The sequence below is a fragment of the Pseudophryne corroboree genome, chromosome 3, assembly GCF_028390025.1.
Source record: "Pseudophryne corroboree isolate aPseCor3 chromosome 3, aPseCor3.hap2, whole genome shotgun sequence".
NCBI lineage: Eukaryota > Metazoa > Chordata > Amphibia > Anura > Myobatrachidae > Pseudophryne > Pseudophryne corroboree.
Window position 1 is genome coordinate 703,495,940 of NC_086446.1, and position 23,493 is coordinate 703,519,432.

At 45.8% G+C, this 23,493-nt stretch overlaps 1 protein-coding gene across 2 annotated transcripts in view; it reads left to right on the plus strand.

The window, feature by feature from the left end:
* Window positions 1–23,493, plus strand: part of SLC35G1 (solute carrier family 35 member G1) — a 74,848-nt gene that overhangs the window by 47,441 nt on the left and 3,914 nt on the right. For both annotated transcript variants that reach the window (XM_063962086.1, XM_063962087.1), the window contains exon 2: window positions 20,100–20,277. In XM_063962086.1, the coding sequence (XP_063818156.1) occupies window positions 20,100–20,277 (178 nt within the window). The remainder of the gene's footprint in view (window positions 1–20,099; window positions 20,278–23,493) is intronic.

A 23,493-nucleotide genomic window follows, 5' to 3' on the forward strand; every position in this document is an offset into this window, starting at 1 on the left:
CGTTACACCCTTTAAACGCAACTGCAACACCACCTCCCGCCCTGCGAACACCTCTGCCTGTCAGTCAGGCAGAGGCATTCGCAGATGTAATATGCCGTCGCATCTCACAGTGTGCGCACGTGCAGTGTAGCTTCTGCGCATGTGCACACTTCACAGGGCATCAGCATGCGAATCCATGCTGAGGTAGGCCCATTAGCTATAAGCCAAGCAGGGAGTACATTGAGGTGTAACTATTCCATTACAAAATGTATAGATTTTATAATTTTATTCTGGGTACCTGGGTGTGTTTTGTTATTGTGCAATAAATTGTTAATTTAAGGGTGACATTTACTAAGCAGTGATAAGAGCGGAGAAGTGAGCCAGTGGAGAAGTTGCCCATGGCAACCAATCAGCACTGAAGTAACATCTATAATTTGCATACTATAAAATGATACAGAGCTGCTGATTGATTGGTTGATGGGGCAACTTCTCCACTGCTCACTTCTCCACTCTTATCACTGCTTAGTAAATGTCCCCCTTAATCTCATATGCAAAGGTTATCTCTCTTTACCTACAAGACCTCCCTCCCAATTTCACTCTTTCTCCCTGCCTAATCCACCTTTTTTTTTATTTCTCTGTCTAATCCCCATTTTTTCCCATCCCCAATAGTGTATAAGCGCCGTGAACACAGCTACAATAGAATCACTCTAAAGTATTATTCCTAAAACTAGGAGAAAGGAAACCTAGTAGTTCTGTACACCACTCCTAAAATAAAAGGTGTTGTGCAGATAGTTCCCCTAATCTTTTTGTTGTGGAGAACACATTGATGTCTTGAATGTGACTTTCCCTGTAATGGCAGCTATACACAATAAAAGACAGTGCGTCCTCCTTACACGCACTCCTGATTGCCGTTACAGATTACTGACATTTAAGAACATTTGAAGTTCACTTTGACTGATCCAGTTCAACCACTTCAAATATGTTCAAACTTGTAATGTACAGCCGGTATGTTTGCAGTTCGGGTCAGCTACATTAAAATCTTAAGATAGAAGTGATGATAAGAAAACAATTTAGAAGTACAATATAAATTGGAGTTAGAACTGGCTGCAAAGTGGAGATAGAGGTGGTCAGGGGCGGATTGGGAACAAAAAGCGGCCCTGGAAAAATTTGTACTAGTGGCCCCACATGGGCAGCACCAGAGGTGTACGGTCTAGCCATGGGCCATGGCAGCAGCACCCTCCCCCCAAGACTTTCCAGATAGTGGGCATGTCCAGCATCAAGGGGGAAGTTAAAAAGAAATAAAATTAAATATTATGAGCACATTATATGATACACCTTCAGAATTAAGGAAACTATATCATTCTTTAGAAATATATATTTTCTTGCTTATTATACCAACCGTATCCCAATCACTATTCACTCAATCTTACATGTCAGCCAAGTAGGCAGACAGAGCATACACTAGATCATCTGCAATCACAGGCTAAGTGGCAAAGTAATTTTCATATATGCAAATTATGTAGCTTCTTATTCATTAAGTCTATAAAAAGGACCACATGTCCTCAAACAAAACAGGCCCCACGGGTGCATCGGCCCACCGGGAATCTTCCCTGTGAGCCCTATGGGCAATACGCCTCTGGAGGTGGTAGTAAACTTGCGCTTGTAATGGAGATCACTATGATCTAGTAAACAAACCTAATGGAATCATCTGTTGTTTGCCAAATAAACTTTTTATGACATGATTGACATGCTGCTGGCGACATTTGTGGGCGGCGACAGGGAGCGTTTCAGTAAACAGGAGCGTTTCAGTAAACGGGCGTTTCAGTAAACAGGGGCGTTTCAGCCACGGTGTTTGGGTGTGCTGAACACAGTGGCTGCATGATTGGACACAGGTTCACAGGCACAGCAGCGCCGTTTGCCAGGTATCCCGAATAAAGTTAATATTTTCTTTTGTTACAATGTGGATCTCAGAAAACAAAACAAAACAACAAACTAATTAAATATCAAAAAGCTTTGTTATTAAGCATTGGATCTCCATTGACTAGTGTGTGTATTATTCATTTTTTGAATGTACAGATGGGTCCATATTTATCTTGGCCTTTAATAGGATTAACTGAGACTGGGCAGTTGGACTTAATCCCCTGCTGTAATGACTTAGGCCCTCATTCCGAGTTGATCGCTCGCTAGCTGCTTTTAGCAGCCGTGCAGACACTAAGCTGCCGCCCTCTGGGAGTGTATCTTAGCTTAGCAGAAGTGCAAACGAAAGGATCGCAGAGCGACTACAAAATAATTTTGTGCAGCTTCAGAGTAGCTCCAGACCTACTCCTAGCTTGCGATCACTGTAGACTATTTAGTTCCTGTTTTGACGTCACGAACATGCCCTGCGTTCGGCCAGCCTTGCCTGCGTTTTTATCTGGCACGCTTGCGTTTTTTCACTCACTCCCTGAAAACAGTTGACACCCAGAAACACCCACTTCCTGTCAATCACTCTGCGGCCAGCAGTGCGACTGAAAAACGTCGCTAGACCTTGTGTAAAACTACATCGGATGTTGTGAAAGTACGTCACGCAGGCGCATTGCACCGCTTACGCAGAAATGCTGATTTTTTGACTGATCGCTGCGCTGCGAACGAAAGCAGCTAGCGATCAACTCAGAATGACCACCTTAATCCCCTGCTGTAATGACTTAATCCCCTGCTGTATTGTTCTCTGTATTGTATTGCAGCTGAGAACAATAGATGAAGGGTTTATGTAAATAAACCATGGTGTGCCTAGGCGCAGCAAACTAGCCAAGATAACCGTGGACCTATCTATATTAGTTTGGCAAATTGAAACTTGGTTTAACAGTTGTCAGTACAGGCACTGGTGGCTACTGGCAGACTGGCACAGTAATGGTTCTGTCCTCCTAGCAGCTGGGAAGAACTTTGTAGGCATAGACCACAGTTACGTTTTTCGAGATTGTTAAAATTCAAGACATTTCTGTGAATTTAAAACTTTTGCAGTAATGCTTTAGGCTGGGTACACACCTGACCAACCTGTCCACCGACCCTCCGTCGGCAGACAGAATGGCCGATTAGTAAGCTGCGCATAATCCAACTGGCCGCTTGATATGTCACAACTGAACAGACATCATGTAAATTTACCTCCCTTCTGTGATGTCAGTGTTGGCGGTCGCTGGCAGCTAGTGTACAGGCAGTTGGCAGGTCGACCAAACGGTTCTCTTTACCCCCGGGGGTAGCGAGCTGAAATAAACTTGTCGCGCCCATCCACAGCAACATTAGGATACTGTTCCTGGGAGCGGTAGGGGGCGGGAGAGGGGGGCGGAGATTTGAATCTCGCCCAAAAGCATGAGTTCGGCATGAGTCATTTGTTCAGTGTTCACTTTGGACACTTTCATAGATATGTGGGCACAGCAGGACTTTTCTTACTCTCATATCATGTACTGTTTTGTAGTCTACCACTTTACGCAGCTACATGTTATCACATGCACAAAATAAACATAAAAACACTTCTCTATTGGGACAAAAAGTTAAAGCAAATCAAAATTAAGTACAGGTTGAGTATCCCATATCCAAATATTCCGAAATACGGAATATTCCGAAATACGGACTTTTTTGAGTGAGAGTGAGATAGTGAAATCTTTGTTTTTTGATGGCTCAATGTACGCAAACTTTGTTTAATACTAGAGATGAGCGCCGGAAATTTTTCGGGTTTTGGTTTTGGGTACGGTTCCGCGGCCGTGTTTTGGGTTCAACCGCGTTTTGGCAAAACCTAACCGAATTTTTTTTGTCGGATTCGGGTGTGTTTTGGATTCGGGTGTTTTTTCCCAAAAAACAGCTTAAATCATAGAATTTGGGGGTCATTTTGATCCCAAAGTATTATTAACCTCAAAAACCATAATTTCCACTCATTTTCAGTCTATTCTGAATACCTCACACCTCACAATATTATTTTTAGTCCTAAAATTTGCACCGAGGTCGCTGGATGACTAAGCTAAGCGACCCTAGTGGCCGACACAAACACCGGGCCCATCTAGGAGTGTCACTGCAGTGTCACGCAGGATGTCCCTTCCAAAAAACCCTCCCCAAACAGCACATGACGCAAAGAAAAATTAAAGAAAAAAGAGGTGCAAGATGGAATTGTCCTTGGGCCCTCCCACCCACCCTTATGTTGTATAAACAGGACATGCACACTTTAACCAACCCATCATTTCAGTGACAGGGTCTGCCACACGACTGTGACTGATATGACGGGTTGGTTTGGACCCCCGCCAAAAAAGAAGCAATTAATCTCTCCTTGCACAAACTGGCTCTACAGAGGCAAGATGTCCACCTCATCATCATCCTCCGATATATCACCGTGTACATCCCCCTCCTCACAGATTATCAATTCGTCCCCACTGGAATCCACCATCTCAGCTCCCTGTGTACTTTGTGGAGGCAATTGCTGCTGGTCAATGTCTCCGCGGAGGAATTGATTATAATTCATTTTAATGAACATCATCTTCTCCACATTTTCTGGATGTAACCTCGTACGCCGATTGCTGACAAGGTGAGCGGCGGCACTAAACACTCTTTCGGAGTACACACTTGTGGGAGGGCAACCTAGGTAGAATAAAGCCAGTTTGTGCAAGGGCCTCCAAATTGCCTCTTTTTCCTGCCAGTATAAGTACGGACTGTCTGACGTGCCTACTTGGATGCGGTCACTCATATAATCCTCCACCATTCTTTCAATGGGGAGAGAATCATATGCAGTGCCAGTAGACGACATGTCCGTATCCGTAATCGTTGTCAGGTCCTTCAGTCCGGACCAGATGTCAGCATCAGCAGTCGCTCCAGACTGCCCTGCATCACCGCCAGCGGGTGGGCTCGGAATTCTGAGCCTTTTCCTCGCACCCCCAGTTGCGGGAGAATGTGAAGGAGGAGATGTTGACAGGTCGCGTTCCGCTTGACTTGACAATTTTCTCACCAGCAGGTCTTTCAACCCCAGCAGACTTGTGTCTGCCGGAAAGAGAGATCCAAGGTAGGCTTTAAATCTAGGATCGAGCACGGTGGCCAAAATGTAGTGCTCTGATTTCAACAGATTGACCACCCGTGAATCCTTGTTAAGCGAATTAAGGGCTCCATCCACAAGTCCCACATGCCTAGCGGAATCGCTCCGTGTTAGCTCCTCCTTCAATGTCTCCAGCTTCTTCTGCAAAAGCCTGATGAGGGGAATGACCTGACTCAGGCTGGCAGTGTCTGAACTGACTTCACATGTGGCAAGTTCAAAGGGCATCAGAACCTTGCACAACGTTGAAATCATTCTCCACTGCGCTTGAGACAGGTGCATTCCACCTCCTATATCGTGCTCAATTGTATAGGCTTGAATGGCCTTTTGCTGCTCCTCCAACCTCTGAAGCATATAGAGGGTTGAATTCCACCTCGTTACCACTTCTTGCTTCAGATGATGGCAGGGCAGGTTCAGTAGTTTTTGGTGGTGCTCCAGTCTTCTGTACGTGGTGCCTGTACGCCGAAAGTGTCCCGCAATTCTTCTGGCCACCGACAGCATCTCTTGCACGCCCCTGTCGTTTTTTAAAAAATTCTGCACCACCAAATTCAAGGTATGTGCAAAACATGGGACGTGCTGGAATTTGCCCATATTTAATGCACACACAATATTGCTGGCGTTGTCCGATGCCACAAATCCACAGGAGAGTCCAATTGGGGTAAGCCATTCCGCGATGATCTTCCTCAGTTGCCGTAAGAGGTTTTCAGCTGTGTGCGTATTCTGGAAACCGGTGATACAAAGCGTAGCCTGCCTAGGAAAGAGTTGGCGTTTGCGAGATGCTGCTACTGGTGCCGCCGCTGCTGTTCTTGCGGCGGGAGTCCATACATCTACCCAGTGGGCTGTCACAGTCATATAGTCCTGACCCTGCCCTGCTCCACTTGTCCACATGTCCGTGGTTAAGTGGACATTGGGTACAACTGCATTTTTTAGGACACTGGTGAGTCTTTTTCTGACATCCGTGTACATTCTCGGTATCGCCTGCCTAGAGAAGTGGAACCTAGATGGTATTTGGTAACGGGGGCACACTGCCTCAATAAATTGTCTAGTTCCCTGTGAACTAACGGCGGATACCGGACGCACGTCTAACACCAACATAGTTGTCAAGGCCTCAGTTATCCGCTTTGCAGCAGGATGACTGCTGTGATATTTCATCTTCCTCGCAAAGGACTGTTGAACAGTCAATTGCTTACTGGAAGTAGTACAAGTGGGCTTACGACTTCCCCTCTGGGATGACCATCGACTCCCAGCAGCAACAACAGCAGCGCCAGCAGCAGTAGGCGTTACACGCAAGGATGCATCGGAGGAATCCCAGGCAGGAGAGGACTCGTCAGAATTGCCAGTGACATGGCCTGCAGGACTATTGGCATTCCTGGGGAAGGAGGAAATTGACACTGAGGGAGTTGGTGGGGTGGTTTGCGTGAGCTTGGTTACAAGAGGAAGGGATTTACTGGTCAGTGGACTGCTTCCGCTGTCGCCCAAAGTTTTTGAACTTGTCACTGACTTATTATGAATGCGCTGCAGGTGACGTATAAGGGAGGATGTTCCGAGGTGGTTAACGTCCTTACCCCTACTTATTACAGCTTGACAAAGGCAACACACGGCTTGACACCTGTTGTCCGCTTTTCTGTTGAAATACCTCCACACTGAAGAGCTGATTTTTTTGGTATTTTCACCAGGCATGTCAACGGCCATATTCCTCCCACGGACAACAGGTGTCTCCCCGGGTGCCTGACTTAAACAAACCACCTCACCATCAGAATCCTCCTGGTCAATTTCCTCCCCAGCGCCAGCAACACCCATATCCTCCTCATCCTGGTGTACTTCAACACTGACCTCTTCAATCTGACTATCAGGAACTGGACTGCGGGTGCTCCTTCCAGCACTTGCAGGGGGCGTGCAAATGGTGGAAGGCGCATGCTCTTCACGTCCAGTGTTGGGAAGGTCAGGCATCGCAACCGACACAATTGGACTCTCCTTGTGGATTTGGGATTTCGAAGAACGCACAGTTCTTTGCGGTGCTTTTGCCAGCTTGAGTCTTTTCAGTTTTCTAGCGAGAGGCTGAGTGCTTCCATCCTCATGTGAAGCTGAACCACTAGCCATGAACATAGGCCAGGGCCTCAGCCGTTCCTTGCCACTCCGTGTGGTAAATGGCATATTGGCAAGTTTACGCTTCTCCTCCGACAATTTTATTTTAGGTTTTGGAGTCCTTTTTTCTCTATCGTCCTAGTGGATGCTGGGGTTCCTGAAAGGACCATGGAGAATAGCGGCTCCGCAGGATACAGGGCACAAAAAGTAAAGCTTTAGGATCAGGTGGTGTGCACTGGCTCCTCCCCCTATGACCCTCCTCCAAGCCTCAGTTAGATTTTTGTGCCCGGCCGAGAAGGGTGCAATCTAGGTGGCTCTCCTAAAGAGCTGCTTAGAAAAGTTTAGCTTAGGTTTTTTATTTTACAGTGAGTCCTGCTGGCAACAGGATCACTGCAACGAGGGACTTAGGGGAGAAGAAGTGAACTCACCTGCGTGCAGGATGGATTGGCTTCTTTGGCTACTGGACATTAGCTCCAGAGGGACGATCACAGGTACAGCCTGGATGGTCACCGGAGCCTCGCCGCCGGCCCCCTTGCAGATGCTGAAACAAGAAGAAGGTCCAGAATCGGCGGCATGAAGACTCCTCAGTCTTTTTAAGGTAGCGCACAGCACTGCAGCTGTGCGCCATTTCCTCTCAGCACACTTCACACGGCAGTCACTGAGGGTGCAGGGCGCTGGAAGGGGGGCGCCCTGGGAGGCAATGAAAACCTATTTTTGGCTAAAAATACCTCACATATAGCCTCCGGGGGCTATATGGAGATATTTAACCCCTGCCAGAATCCGTTAAGAGCGGGAGACGAGGCCGCCGAAAAAGGGGCGGGGCCTATCTCCTCAGCACACAGCGCCATTTTCCCTCACAGAAAGGCTGGAGGGAAGGCTCCCAGGCTCTCCCCTGCACTGCACTACAGAAACAGGGTTAAAACAGAGAGGGGGGGCACTAATTTGGCGTTAGAAATATATAAAAAAGATGCTATAAGGGAAAACACTTATATAAGGTTGTCCCTATATAATTATAGCGTTTTTGGTGTGTGCTGGCAAACTCTCCCTCTGTCTCTCCAAAGGGCTAGTATGTCCTGTCCTCTATCAGAGCATTCCCTGTGTGTGTGCTGTGTGTCGGTACGTGTGTGTCGACATGTATGAGGACGATGTTGGTGAGGAGGCGGAGCAATTGCCTGTAATGGTGATGTCACTCTCTAGGGAGTCGACACCGGAATGGATGGCTTATTTAGGGAATTACGTGATAATGTCAACACGCGGCAAGGTCGGTTGACGACATGAGACGGCCGACAAACAATTAGTACCGGTCCAGACGTCTCAAAAACACCGTCAGGGGTTTTAAAATGCCCGTTTACTTTAGTCGGTCGACACAGACACAGACAGGGACACTGAATCCAGTGTCGACGGTGAATAAACAAACGTATTCCTTATTAGGGCCACACGTTAAGGGCAATGAAGGAGGTGTTACATATTTCTGATACTACAAGTACCACAAAAGAGGGTATTATGTGGGATGTGAAAAAACTACCGTAGTTTTTCCTGAATCAGATAAATTAAATGAAGTGTGTGATGATGCGTGGGTTCCCCCCGATAGAAAATATGGGGGGTATACCCTTTCCCGCCAGAAGTTAGGGCGCGTTGGGAAACACCCCTTAGGGTGGATAAGGCGCTCACACGCTTATCAGAACAAGTGGCGGTACCGTCTATAGATAGGGCCGTCCTCAAGGAGCCAGCTGACAGGAGGCTGGAAAATATCATAAAAAGTATATACACACATACTGGTGTTATACTGCGACCAGCGATCGCCTCAGCCTGGATGTGCAGAGCTGGGGTGGCTTGGGTGGATTCCCTGACTAAAAATATTGATACCCTTGACAGGGACAGTATTTTATTGACTATAGAGCATTTAAAGGATGCATTTCTATATATGCGAGATGCACAGAGGGATATTTGCACTCTGGCATCAAGAGTAAGTGCGATGTCCATATCTGCCAGAAGATGTTTATGGACACGACAGTGGTCAGGTGATGCAGATTCCAAACGGCACAAAGGTGTATTGCCGTATAAAGGAAGAGGAGTTATTTGGGGTCGGTCCATCGGACCTGGTGGCCACGGCAACTGCTGGAAAATCCACCGTTTTTTACCCTAAGTCACATCTCTGCAGAAAAAGACACCGTCTTTTCAGCCTCAGTCCCTTCGTCCCTATAAGATCATATCTGCCCAGGGATAGAGGAAAGGGAAGAAGACTGCAGCAGGCAGCCCATTCCCAGGAACAGAAGCGTTCCACCGCTTCTGACAAGTTCTCAGCATGGCGCTGAGACCGTACAGGACCCCTGGATCCTACAAGTAGTATCCCAGGGGTACAGATTGGAATGTCGAGACGTTTCCCCTGCGCAGGCTCCTGATGTCTGCTTTACCAAGGTCTCCCTCCGACAAGGAGGCAGTATGGGAAACAATTCACGAGCTGTATTCCCAGCAGGTGATAATTAAATTACCCCTCCTACAACAAGAAAAGGGGTATTATTCCACACTATATTGTGGTACTGAAGCCAGAAGGCTAGGTGAGACCTATTCTAAATCTAAAAAAATTTGAACACTTACAAAGGTTCAAATCAAGATGGAGTCACTCAGAGCAGTGATAACGAACCGGGAAGAAGGGGACTATATGGTGTCCCGAGACATCAGGGATGCTTACCTCCATGTCCCAAATTTGCCCTTATCACTAAGGGTACCTCAGGTTCGTGGTACAGAACTGTCACTATCCGTTTCAGACGCTGCCGTTTGGATTGTCCACGGCACCCCGGGTCTTTACCAAGGTAATGGCCGAAATGATGGTTCTTCTTCGAAGAAAAGGCGTCTTAATTATCCCTTACTTGGACGATCTCCTGATAAGGGCAAAGTCCAGGGAACAGTTGGAGGTCGGAGTAGCACTATCTCGGATACTGTTACAACAGCAGGGGTGGATTCTAAATATTCCAAAATCGCAGCTGATCCCGACAACAAGTCTCCTGTGCTTAGGGATGATTCTGGACACAGTCCAGAAAAAGGTGTTTCTCCCGGAAGAGAAAGCCAGGGAGTTATCCGAGCTAGTCAGGAACCTCCTAAAATCAGTGCATCATTGCACAAGGGCCATGGTAAAAAAATGGTGACTTCCTTCGAAGCAATTCCAGTCGGCAGATTTCATGCAAGAACTTTTCAGTGGGATCTGCTGGACAAATGGTCCGGATCGCATCTTCAGATGCATCAGCGGATAACCCTATATCCAAGGACAAGGGTGTCTCTCCTGTGGTGGTTACAGAGTGCTCATCTTCTAGAGGGCCGCAGATTCGGCATTCAGTTTTGGATGTTGGTGACCACGGAGGCCAGCCCGAGAGGCTGGGGAGCAGTCACACAAGGAAAAAATTTCCAGGGAGTGTGATCAAGTCTGGAGACTTTTCTCCACATAAATATAGCTAAGGGTAAATTTATAATGCTCTAAGCTTAGCAAGACCTCTGCTTCAAGGTCAGCCGGTATTGATCCAGTGGGATAAAACATCACGGCAGTCGCCCACGTAAATAGACAGGGCGGCACAAGAAGCAGGAGGGCAGTGGCAAAAACTGCAAGGACTTTTCGCTGGGCGGAAAATCATGTGATAGCACTGTCAGCAGTGTTTCATTCCGGGAATGGAAACTGGGAAGCAGACTTCCTCAGTAGGCACGACCTCCACCCGGCAGAGTGGGAACTTCATGAGGAAGTTTTCCACATGATTGTAAACCGTTGGGAATTACCAAAGGTGGACATGATGGCGTCCCGTCTGAACAAAAAACGGGACAGGTATTGCGCCAGGTTAAGAGACCCTCAGGCAATAGCTGTGGACGTTCTGGTAACACCGTGGGTGTACCAGTCGGTGTATGTGTTCCATCCTCTGCTTTTCATACCTAAGGTACTGAGAATTATAAGACGTAGAGGAGTAAGAACTATACTCATGGCTCCGGATTGGCCAAGAAGGACTTGGTACCCGGAACTTCAAGAGATGCTCACAGAGGACTTATGGCCTCTGCCGCTAAGAAGGGACTTGTTTCAGCAAGTACCATGTCTGTTCCAAGACTTACCGCAGCTGCGTTTGACGGCATGGCGGTGGAACGCCGGATCCTAAGGGAAAAGGCATTCAGGAAGAGGTCATTCCTACCCTGGTCAAAGCCAGAAAGGAGGTGACCGCACAACATTATCACCACATGTGGCGAAAATATGTTGCGTGGTGTGAGGCCAGGAAGGCCCCACGAAGAAATTTCAACTCGGTCGATTCCTGCATTTCCTGCAAACAGGAGTGTCTATGGGCCTCAAATTGGGGTCCATTAAGGTTCAAATTTCGGCCCTGTCGATTTTTCTTCCAGAAAGAATTGGCTTCAGTTCCTGAAGTCCAGAAGTTTGTCAAGGGAGTATTGCATATACAACCCCCTTTTGTGCCTCCAGTGGCACTGTGGGATCTCAACGTAGTTCTGGGATTCCTCAAAACACATTGGTTTAAAACCAGTCAAATCTGTGGATTTGAAGCATCTCACATGAAAAGTGAACATGCTCTTGGACCTGGCCTGGACCAGGCGAGTGTCAAATTGGTGGTTGTTTTTTTTTCTCAAAAAAGCCCATATCTGTTTGTCCATTCGGACAGGGCAGAGCTGCGGACTCGTCCCCAGTTCTCTCCCTAAGGTGGTGTCAGTGTTTCACCTGAACCAGCTTATTGTGGTGTCTTGCGCCTACTAGGGACTTGGAGGACTCCAAGTTGCTAGATGTGGTCAGGGCCCTGAAAATATAGGTTCCAGGACGGCTGGAGTCAGGAAAACTGACTTGCTGTTATCCTGTATGCACCCAACAAACTGGGTGCTCTTGCTTCTAAGCAGACTTTTGCTAGTTGGATGTGTAATACAATTCAGCTTGCACATTCTGTGGCAGGCCTGCCACAGCCAAAATATGTAAATGCCCATTCCACAAGGAAGGTGGGCTCATCTTGGGCGGCTGCCCGAAGGGTCTCGGCTTTACAACTTTGCCGAGCGGCTATTTAGTCAGGGGCAAACACGTTTGTAAAATCCTACAAATTTGATAACCTGGCTAAGGAGGACCTGGAGTTCTCTCATTCGGTGCTGCAGAGTCATCCGCACTCTCCCGCCCGTTTGGGAGCTTTGGTATAATCCCCATGGTCCTTTCCGGAACCCCAGCATCCACTAGGATGATAGAGAAAATAAGAATTTACTTACCGATAATTCTATTTCTCGGAGTCCGTAGTGGATGCTGGGCGCCCATCCCAAGTGCGGATTATCTGCAATACTTGTACATAGTTACAAAAATCGGGTTATTATTGTTGTGAGCCATCTTTCAGAGGCTCCGCTGTTATCATACTGTTAACTGGGTTCAGATCACAGGTTGTACAGTGTGATTGGTGTGGCTGGTATGAGTCTTACCCGGGATTCATAAATCCTTCCTTATTGTGTACGCTCGTCCGGGCACAGTATCCTAACTGAGGCTTGGAGGAGGGTCATAGGGGGAGGAGCCAGTGCACACCACCTGATCCTAAAGCTTTACTTTTTGTGCCCTGTCTCCTGCGGAGCCGCTATTCCCCATGGTCCTTTCAGGAACCCCAGCATCCACTACGGACTCCGAGAAATAGAATTATCGGTAAGTAAATTCTTATTTTTACTGATATTTGGTGTTTTGGATTTGACATGCTCTGTACTATGACATTGGGCATCGGCCTTGGCAGACGACGTTGCTGGCATTTCATCGTCTCGGCCATGACTAGTGGCAGCAGCTTCAGCACGAGGTGGAAGTGGATCTTGATCTTTCCCTAATTTTGGAACCTCAACATTTTTGTTCTCCATATTTTAATAGGCACAACTAAAAGGCACCTCAGGTAAACAATGGAGATGGATGGATACTAGTATACAATTATGGATGGACTGCCGAGTGCCGACACAGAGATAGCTACAGCCGTGGACTACCGTACTGTACTGTGTCTGCTGCTAATATAGACTGGATGATAATGAGATGTAGTATGTATAAAGAAGAAAGAAAAAAAAACCACGGGTAGGTGGTATACAATTATGGATGGACTGCCGAGTGCCGACACAGAGATAGCTACAGCCGTGGACTACCGTACTGTACTGTGTCTGCTGCTAATATAGACTGGATGATAATGAGATGTAGTATGTATAAAGAAGAAAGAAAAAAAAAACACGGGTAGGTGGTATACAATTATGGATGGACTGCCGAGTGCCGACACAGAGGTAGCTACAGCCGTGGACTACCGTACTGTACTGTGTCTGCTGCTAATATAGACTGGATGATAATGAGATGTAGTATGTATAAAGAAGAAAGAAAAAAAAAACCACGGGTAGGTGGTATACAATTATGGATGGACTGCCGAGTGCCGACACAGAGATAGCTACAGCCGTGGACTACCGTACTGTACTGTGTCTGCTGCTAATATAGACTGGTTCATAATGAGATGTAGTATGTATAAAGAAGAAAGAAAAAAAAACCACGGGTAGGTGGTATACAATTATGGATGGACTGCCGAGTGCCGACACAGAGGTAGCTACAGCCGTGGACTACCGTACTGTACTGTGTCTGCTGCTAATATAGACTGGATGATAATGAGATGTAGTATGTATAAAGAAGAAAGAAAAAAAAAAACCACGGGTAGGTGGTATACAATTATGGATGGACTGCCGAGTGCCGACACAGAGGTAGCTACAGCCGTGGACTACCGTACTGTACTGTGTCTGCTGCTAATATAGACTGGATGATAATGAGATGTAGTATGTATAAAGAAGAAAGAAAAAAAAAACCACGGGTAGGTGGTATACAATTATGGATGGACTGCCGAGTGCCGACACAGAGGTAGCTACAGCCGTGAACTACCATACTGTGTCTGCTGCTAGTATAGACTGGATGATAAATAATGATATAAAAAATATATATATATCACTACTGCAGCCGGACAGGTATATATTATATAATGACGGACCTGCTGGACACTGTCTGTCAGCAGAATGAGTTTTTTAATTTTTATAGAATAAAAAAACACCACACAAGTCACACGACGAGTGTACTTTTTTAGGCAGACATTCAATCACAATATACTATACTGGTGGTCAGTGTGGTCAGGTCACTGGTCACAGTGGTCAGTGGTCAGTCACACTGGCAGTGGCACTCTGGCAGCAAAAGTGTGCACTGTTTAATATGTACTCCTGGCTCCTGCTATAACCTATAACTGCTCCCCAGTCTCCCCCACAATTAAGCTGTGTGAGCACAGTCAGATATTATACATAGATGATGCAGCACACTGGGCTGAGCACAGATATGGTATGTGAGTGTGACTGAGTCACTGTGTATCGTTTTTTTCAGGCAGAGAACAAGAACAGAACGGATTATTAAATAATAATAAATTATAAAACTGCACTGGTGGTCAGGTCACTGGTCATCAGTCACTAGTATAACTCCTCCTAAGCTCCAGTAAGTAAATGAAGTGTCTCACTCTCACTCTCCTATCTATTTTAATTTCTAAACGGAGAGGACGCCAGCCACGTCCTCTCCCTATCAATCTCAATGCACGTGTGAAAATGGCCGCGACGCGCGGCTCCTTATATAGAATCCGAGCCTCGCGAGAATCCGACAGCGTGATGATGACGTTCGGGCGCGCTCGGGTTAACCGAGCAAGGCGGGAAGATCCGAGTCGCTCGGACCCGTGTAAAAAAACATGAAGTTCGGGCGGGTTCGGATTCAGAGAAACCGAACCCGCTCATCTCTATTTAATACACAAAGTTATTAATAATATTGTATTAAATGACCTTCAGGCTGTGTGTATAAGGGCCCTCATTCCGAGTTGATCGGTCGCAAGGCGATTTTAGCAGAGTTACACACGCTAAGCCGCCGCCTACTGGGAGTGAATCTTAGCTTCTTAAATTTGCGAACGAAGTAATCGCAATATTGCGATTACACACCTCGTAGCAGTTTCTGAGTAGCTTCAGACTTACTCGGCATCTGCGATCAGTTCAGTGCTTGTCGTCCCTGGTTTGACGTCACAAACACACCCAGCGTTCGCCCAGACACTCCTCCGTTTCTCCGGCCACTCCTGCGTTTTTTCCGGAAACGGTAGCGTTTTTTCCCACACGCCCATAAAACGGCCTGTTTCCGCCCAGTAACACCCATTTCCTGTCAATCACATTACGATAGCCAGACCGATGAAAAAGCCGTGAGTAAAATTCCTAAGTGCATAGCAAATTTACTTGGCGCAGTCGCAGTGCGGACATTGCGCATGCGCATTAAGCGGAAAATCGCTGCGATGCGAAGAATTTTACCGAGCGAACAACTCGGAATGACCCCCAAGGTGTAGATGAAACATAAATGAATTGTGTGAATGTAGACTCACTTTGTTTAATGCACAAAGTTATAAAAAATATTGGCTAAAATTACCTTCAGGTTGTGTGTATAAGGTGTATATGTAACATAAATGCATTCTGTGCTTAGATTTAGGTCCCATCACCATGATATCTCATTATGGTATGCAATTATTCCAAAATACGGAAAAATCCCATATCCAAAATACTGCTGGTCCCAAGCTTTTTGGATAAGGGATACTCAACCTGTATTAAAAAATACGAACATGAAGAACACAAAATCTAGATGTCATAGAGCACATAGGTCACCCTGATCTCTAGCAAAATGTGTACATTCCCTATAAACATGGTCCAATAAATGCAGGGATGGGATCTGTTCTAGCTGTCTGACCATGACAAGTATGACGGAATATATAAGGCTGCATTGGCCACTCTGTGCTGATCTAATATAGCTAGAAAAGAATGCATACAGTGTATAGCTTGGTTGGGGTGCAGTGGGCTGTGACCACCTGCTCAAATATACATATACATTGGGGTTTATCCAGTTGTATATTAAAGTATTAAGGTGAATGAAACTATAAGGAGAGTGCAGGGTTCTCTGTATATGCAGTTTTTATACGTTTTACATACATGTAGTTACTGGGGAATGATTTTACCCTACAGGTTTAGTAAATGACAGTGTAGTCAGGAAACATTGCTGAGTAATGCTGAACTGTGTAGGTCATTGGCTCATATGTCACAAGTTCTGCCAGGCATAAGAGTCAGGCAGTACCTTTTCACTTATCAGTTTCATTAGCGTTAACTGTGAACTTGTGGTCAGTTCACTAAATGGATATTGATTGCGAATTAAATGTATTTTATTTTGCATTAATATTGATGAATAATCCTAAAATCAGCCAGACCGTGCCAAGATTATCCACATTTCAGTGATTTATAACAAGTGACTCCTTCAGGTGTGTGAGGCAGGCATGTCTTTACTTTTCTGTTGTTGCTGAGAATAGAATGTTTAAGGGACAATTCAATTAGTATTGTGGGGATGGGTGTGGTATGCTATCCCGGTAGTCAGGATGCCAGCGGTCACATGACTAACACCGGCATCCCGACACTGAAGATCCTAGTGGCGGAAGGGGTAAGTATTCTTACCCCACATACCTACCCTAACCTTCTGGGGGTGGTGGCTAGGGCTAACCCCCCCCCCCACACACACACACACACACACACACACGGGTAGCAGCTAGGGCTGACCCTCAGGGTTTTGACGGCTATGGCTACCGCCCCCGTCCCCCACAGTACCTAAACCCCCCCCTTGTGCATAATCCTAATCTCCCCTCCTCCTGAGACCTAACCCTAAAGGTCTCCCTGATACTTACCTTCGGGATGTTGGCAATCGGTCTTCCGGCACTGGTCACCCGTGGTGTCTGTCACGCGTCTACCGGCTTCCCGTCCATCAGGTTGGTGAACATATCCCATGTGGATCTAGTGCACAGGTTAAGTGCCCGGAGCTATTCAACTGAATTAGTCACAGTAAACTGCATTTCCGAGCTAAGTGCCGGACACAATGCTGTTACCAGACACGGTAACATCGCAATTTGCCCTGAGGCACTAGATAACACAAGTTTCTGCTCGCAGGAGCGTAAGAGCAGAGGTCCGCTAGTTGCGGATTTACCTCACGTGCAATTTAATAGTCCCGGGAGCTACAGTACGTCCCCACAGTGCTAACTGAATTCTCCCCTTAAAGAGGTGGGCTACCAGGATGCATTAAGGCATTGCCACTTTTGGATACCCTATCTGTCTTGTATATCTAATTAAAAGGGAAAAAGAGCCGCCAATGTTTGGCAACTGTTAGGGTTATGGCTCCCCTATTTGAATTTTGGACTGCGCTGCAGAACCACCTCTGGACCTGCCACTGGCAGACGCCATGTTTCCGGGCACCTGAGCATGCACAGTAGACTCAAAACTAAAACAAAAGCAAAAAAACTTTGTTAACATTCTGTTGAACATAATTGACATTTTAACCATATTGACATTTATGAATGTCAACATTTCCCTGTCAACCTAACGTCCATGTTGATATTCTGACTGTTGACTTTCATACCACACTCCCTGCTCAGGACTGATGCAAGCTGCAAGTACTTTTTGTGGAGCCAAATTACTGGGCACTCTTTCAAACATCATTGGACACCTGCAATATGTTGATAATCTTGGCCTGTGAAATTAAATTGTGCTTTAGCGCTCAGCCCAAAGGGGATGTTTTGCGGCACATCGCTGAAAAACGCATTCTCTAAGTGTAGCATGCTGACTTGAATAGTACTGGGGTGATTTTTGTCTGCTGAATGCCACCTTGTTTATTGCCATTTAATATGTAGGACTGAGGTGACGGGTGTAATCTGCAGCGGGCGTATTCACACATCAACACTTATTAACATTTTCCCAGAATTGCCAATTATAAAAATGAACTTGGAGTTGCAGATTTCTTATTCAAACATTGTATAATTATTAAGCTGTTGATGTGGAGTCACGCATTCATCGTACCATGTAGACAGCCTCATTATGTATTTAGTTATTGGCAGAAAATATGGAATGCTGTGTATATTCCTACGCCGGTGTATTTTGTATGTTGAAATAAGACATAAGGCAATCAGTTCAAATGTCAATATGCATTCAATGCATATGTTGTAATTTACTTGCAGATCTCTGGCAAAACAACCTTAATATGTAATTAATATGAGAATTATTGGTCTGTTTATTAAGCACCGTAAAGCCTTAACTTTGGTGAAAACAGCTGGGGTTTATTGCTATTTATCAAGGGCTACCAGTGATGGCAGCTATTGGTGAGAATTGCCGGCAGTAGTCTTATTCAGCGATAGCTGCTGAATGTGGGAGGTTGCAATCACACGTTTAATGGGGGTAATTCAGGCGGGTTATTATGTTTCTGTGCAGAGTAAATACTGGCTGCTTTATTTTTACACTGCAATTTAGATTTCAGTTTGAACACACTCCCCCCTAATCTAACTCTCTCTGCACATGTTACATCTGCCCCCCCCTGCAGTGCACATGGTTTTGCCCAACTGCTAACAAGTTTGCTGCTACGTCAGGTCTGAATTACCCCCAATGTCCCTTATAAGCTGTCCTGCGATCGCTATTGTGGTAGTGGTGACTAATGAAGGGAAAATGTTTTATTGACAAAATTATATATTGTTAGTTCTTCTCTTTTTTTTTTTTTTTAATTAAATGTTTTTTTTATCAACGAAAATCAAAACCGGGATGTAATGAGAGACGATAATGTCACCCTGAAAATTATCGCACCACATCAGACATTACAAATATGCGTCTATTTCCCAGAACTCAGCTAATGTAATGGCGTGTCTATTTCCCGGCTTCTGCATATTGGATCCGAGTTGTTGTGGTATTTAGACTAGAAAATGTCTGATAACTGGAAAGCGTCTTTTAGTATAGGAGGACCACCGTGTCAGAAAAAGTTACCTATTGTACCCCAAAAGTCCCATGATTAAAGCAACACACATCCTAAATCAACCCCAGTCCTCCAGGATGCACAAGCAGCTTAGGCTGATTTAAATGATATGTGGCATGGCTATATTCTGTGCCTAATTGCGACTGTGTATCAGCATACCAAAATTTGTTACACTGTTTGGCTAGAATACACTGTAGCATAATAATTGTATGCAGATACAGTTGCTATTACACACAGAATATAGGTATGCTACATTTTAAACAGCAAGAGCTGCTTGTGCATCCTATTCACATTGTTTCATTTTAGAAGCAAAACGATACGAACAGGATGCACAAGCAGCTTCTGCTGTTTAAAATGACATGCAGCATGCCTATATTCTGTGTGTAATAGCAACTGTATCTGAAAACAAAATGTTATGATACAGTGTATTCCGATATGATACATTTTGCCGGTGTTTGGTATGCAACCCTGGCATCCCGAATGGTAGAATGCTGACAGATGTTGGGGTTAACTACCCTCCCCCCCTTACCCTAACCCTCTGTTGGTGGCGGCTAGGGCTAAATCTAAGGGGTGGCGGCTATGGCTACATTTTGAGGGGTGGCGGCTGCGGCTAACCACCCCCCTAGTGCCTAACCCTAACACCCCTATAATGCTATACTTTTGCTATTTTTGCTTTTCTTCTAAACATGAATCAGGCCCCCAGTACGGAGTGTACTGTCTAATCTGCACAGATACTTTCATAGGGTCATATTCAATCGACGTCAGATCCTCTCTGACGGAAAGGATCCGACACGTCTCTATTCAATGCTGGCCGGAAACGGCCAGCATTCCAACAAATGCAGATTCGACATGCATCAATGGCAAACTGTTGTAAACAGACGCGTTTTCGACAGGAACACATGGATCGGTGAGTAACTCGCCAATCCACGTGTTTTCCGACAAGTGCCGGTCTTTTTAAACAGTCGAAAAAAGGCACTTTCATTGTATAGTGCAAATTCGACCTAAAACTGTCGACAAATGCCGTTTTTCTGACTGTCGGAAAAACAGGCATGAATTGAATATACCCAATAATGTTGCGTTGGCTATGTGTCAGTCTCCATCCCTATCATGACTGTATTAACCCATATCCTGTTGTATGTTTTGCAGGGAAAAGGAAATGCATTTGTCCAGGGCTCGGCCTCGGCTACACCATCTTGTCCGCCATCTTCTTCTCATCGAGCTCCTTGTTGGTGAAGAAGATTGAAAATTTGCACTCGGTGGAAATCAGCGCCATTCGCTGTATTTTCCAGATGCTATTTGTGCTTCCAGGTTTAATTTATTACAAGTAAGATACAAAAGCAAAATATAAAAAACATTGGAACAGAACAGTTAGTACACATTCTGTTAGTACTTGTTGTTAAGTCACATCATTTGAAATATAACACACACTGGGGGTCATTCTGACCCGATCGCACGCTGCAGTTTATCGCAGCGCAGCGATCGGGTCAGAACTGCGCATGTGCCCCTGAGCTACGCCTCTGCCTGATTAACAGGCAGACGCGGTCGCTGGGGGGGGGGGGGGGCAGGCAGTCATTGAGTCTGTCTGGGATTACATGAAGAGACAGAAGGATTTGAGCAAGCCTACATCCACAGAAGGTCTGTGGTTCGTTCTCCAAGATGTTTAGTACAATCTCCCTGTCGAGTTCCTACTAAAACTGTGTGCAAGTGTACCTAGAATAATTGATGCTGTTTTGAAGGCAAAGGGTGTGTGAGGACCCCGGGTTCATATGTGCATTATTTTCGCCGTTTGCTCATTTCCGCCTTGAGAAAGGCTGAGTTCACAGCTCCGCATGGGCCCCCGTGGTCGCTATGGGTTCTGGGATCTCAGTAGTAAGCACGCAATAGCAAGGTACAAGAGCACCTTTATTACATACACACCAAATATACTGTACATGTAAAACTGTAACAACACTATGTACAATATAAAACATGTAGCATTAGTATCAAGGTACATTTAAGATAATTAGAAGTAAGAACCATGCAAATAAACTACACCCTAGACAGTCAATAATCACCTCAGGGAATATGTATGCTGAAATCGTGCACACTGGGAGACTCCTGCTGGTTGCTGGAAGGGCGCTGGTATCCGTGTTGCTGATCCTGACCGCGCGGCCTGTGTGGTCCTCTACTCCCGAGAGTAGGATGCGCTGGGAAGTCACCCGGCTTTTGGCCGGCACACTAGGCCAGGAACCTAGGACAGCTCCAGATGGAGCAAATGCTTGGCTGCATATACTGGCCCTCTCCGCAGTGTCAGGTCCCCAAATGGCAGGCTGACAGGATTTCACATCTCCTGGCAACAGTACCTCACACCTCCTGTCCCTCAGACCAAGAGCAACAACTCCTCTAGAAATCTGTGTTTGCCATTATAAAACCTCTGTTTCTACCTGATGTGGTGACACCCCTGAGGCCTGATATTGTGTGATTTGGATGAAAGGGCTGGCTACACAACAGTGAGGGAGCCTGTTTTTCCGCACCTCACCCCTGCGGATTTAGGTGCCTCGCTGTCTGAGAAAAGGCCTGCAAGTGCAAAGGACACCTAATTATGGTGATAAGGAGGTTGGATTTCCTGGGCCATAAAATGAGTCCCATTAACCCCTTGTAGTCATTTGTGATGTCAGCAGCCATTCAGGTAATCAGGGCTTCCTGTGAGGGGTGTAGTACGGGTGACCGGCGGTCTCCTGACCGCCGGTCACCTTACCGACGCCGGGATCCCGGCAGCATACCGACGCCGGGATCCCGGCGGGCTCGGTGGCGACCTGCGGTCGCCACGGGTTCTATTCCCACTCTATGGGTGTCGTGGACACCCACGAGTGGAAATAGTCCCTGTTGGTCGGCATGCCGACCATCGGGATAGTGAGCCGTCGGGCTCACGGAGGAGGTCATGTGACTGTCGGTCAGCCGACCGGCGGTCACATGACTACCACCCCCTGTGAGGGAGAGGAGATAGATGGGGGCTGTGTGGGGTGTCAGCTTTGACTTCCTGTACATCACACAGCCAGATAGACATAGAACACCTTGCCTGGCTGGGCACACACTTGACAACAAGACCTTACCCCCTTTAGTGCAATAGCAGTACATTCACACCTAATACATATATCACAGACATTTTGTAAGAAATATATCAGAGGTAGAAATATATTCCCAGGCAGGCACAAACACATACAGCATGAGGGAGTCACCATACAGTATGTGCAGGATATACATACAATATACTGTCCTGTTAATGTCCACAACAATAGGGGGTATACCGTTTTAACGAGAATGCAGGCAGTGTGTGCTATAGGATAAACCACAGTTATATGGCATTCTGCCCTTACATACTGAAGCGTGGAAACACGCTGGGAAAAAGTACCCCCTGGCACAGCATATGGTGAGTTGTAACAGGGTGGTCACACCAAATATTGATTTGACTTAGATTTCTCTTCTGTTCATTAACTTTGCATTTTATGAATTGATTAAAATAAACGATTAACACTTCTATTTTTGAAAGCATCCTTACTTTGCAGCATTTTTCCACACCTGCCTAAAACTTTTGCCCAGTACTGTACATTTATCAGGATTATTGTTCTTTTAAAATAATATATACAATATATGCCATTTATGCATATATTAAATAGGAAGTCTTCTCATTAGTCAGAGGAGTATATGAAATAATGGTCTCTAGTTTAGTTAGGCTTTTTGGCTGTGCCACATTATACACAGCAGTCCAAAAATATATAGTGAAATACATTTCACTGATTAATTCCTACAGATAGCTGAGGATGAACATCATGGAAAACTGGATATCCGTTCTCTAGGTCGACAAAATTTAGGTTGACGGTGTCTAGCTTGACCACTATTGGTCGACAGGCTCTCTAGGTCAAAAGGTCGACATGAGTTTTGCACATTTTTTCTTTCTTTTTGTACTTCCCAATCGTAGTCCACGTGGATTGTAAACGGTAACCTGGGGACACGGTGCACTAATTGGGGTTACCGGTCACTGTACGGCAAAAACGACACCAAAAGATTAAAAAACTCATGTCGAACTTTTGACCTGTCCACCTAGACCAAGTCGAGCTAAAGAACCTGTCGACCTAGTTACTGTCGACCAATAGTGGTCAACCTAGACACTGTCGACCTAAGTGTGGTCGACCTTTAATACCACACCCCAGACTGCGCCCATATGGATGGGTCATATTTTTGCATAATGAATATTATTAGAGCAGCACCTTACAACGTATTGTTACCCAAATGGCTTATTTAAAATGGAGTTAAGTTATTTTTTTTCTGTTATGTAGCGCTCATATATTCATGCAGCACTTTACAAAGAATATACACACACAGACACACACTTTGAAGGGATCCAGTTAACCTACCAGTATAATTTTGGAATGGGGCAGATAAACACAGTACCCTGTGAAAACTCATGCAAGCACTAGGAAGAACATACAAACTCCACATAGTAAGTCGTCGTGGGAATTTAAATCACAAGCTTAGTGCTGTCAGGCAGTAACGCTAACCA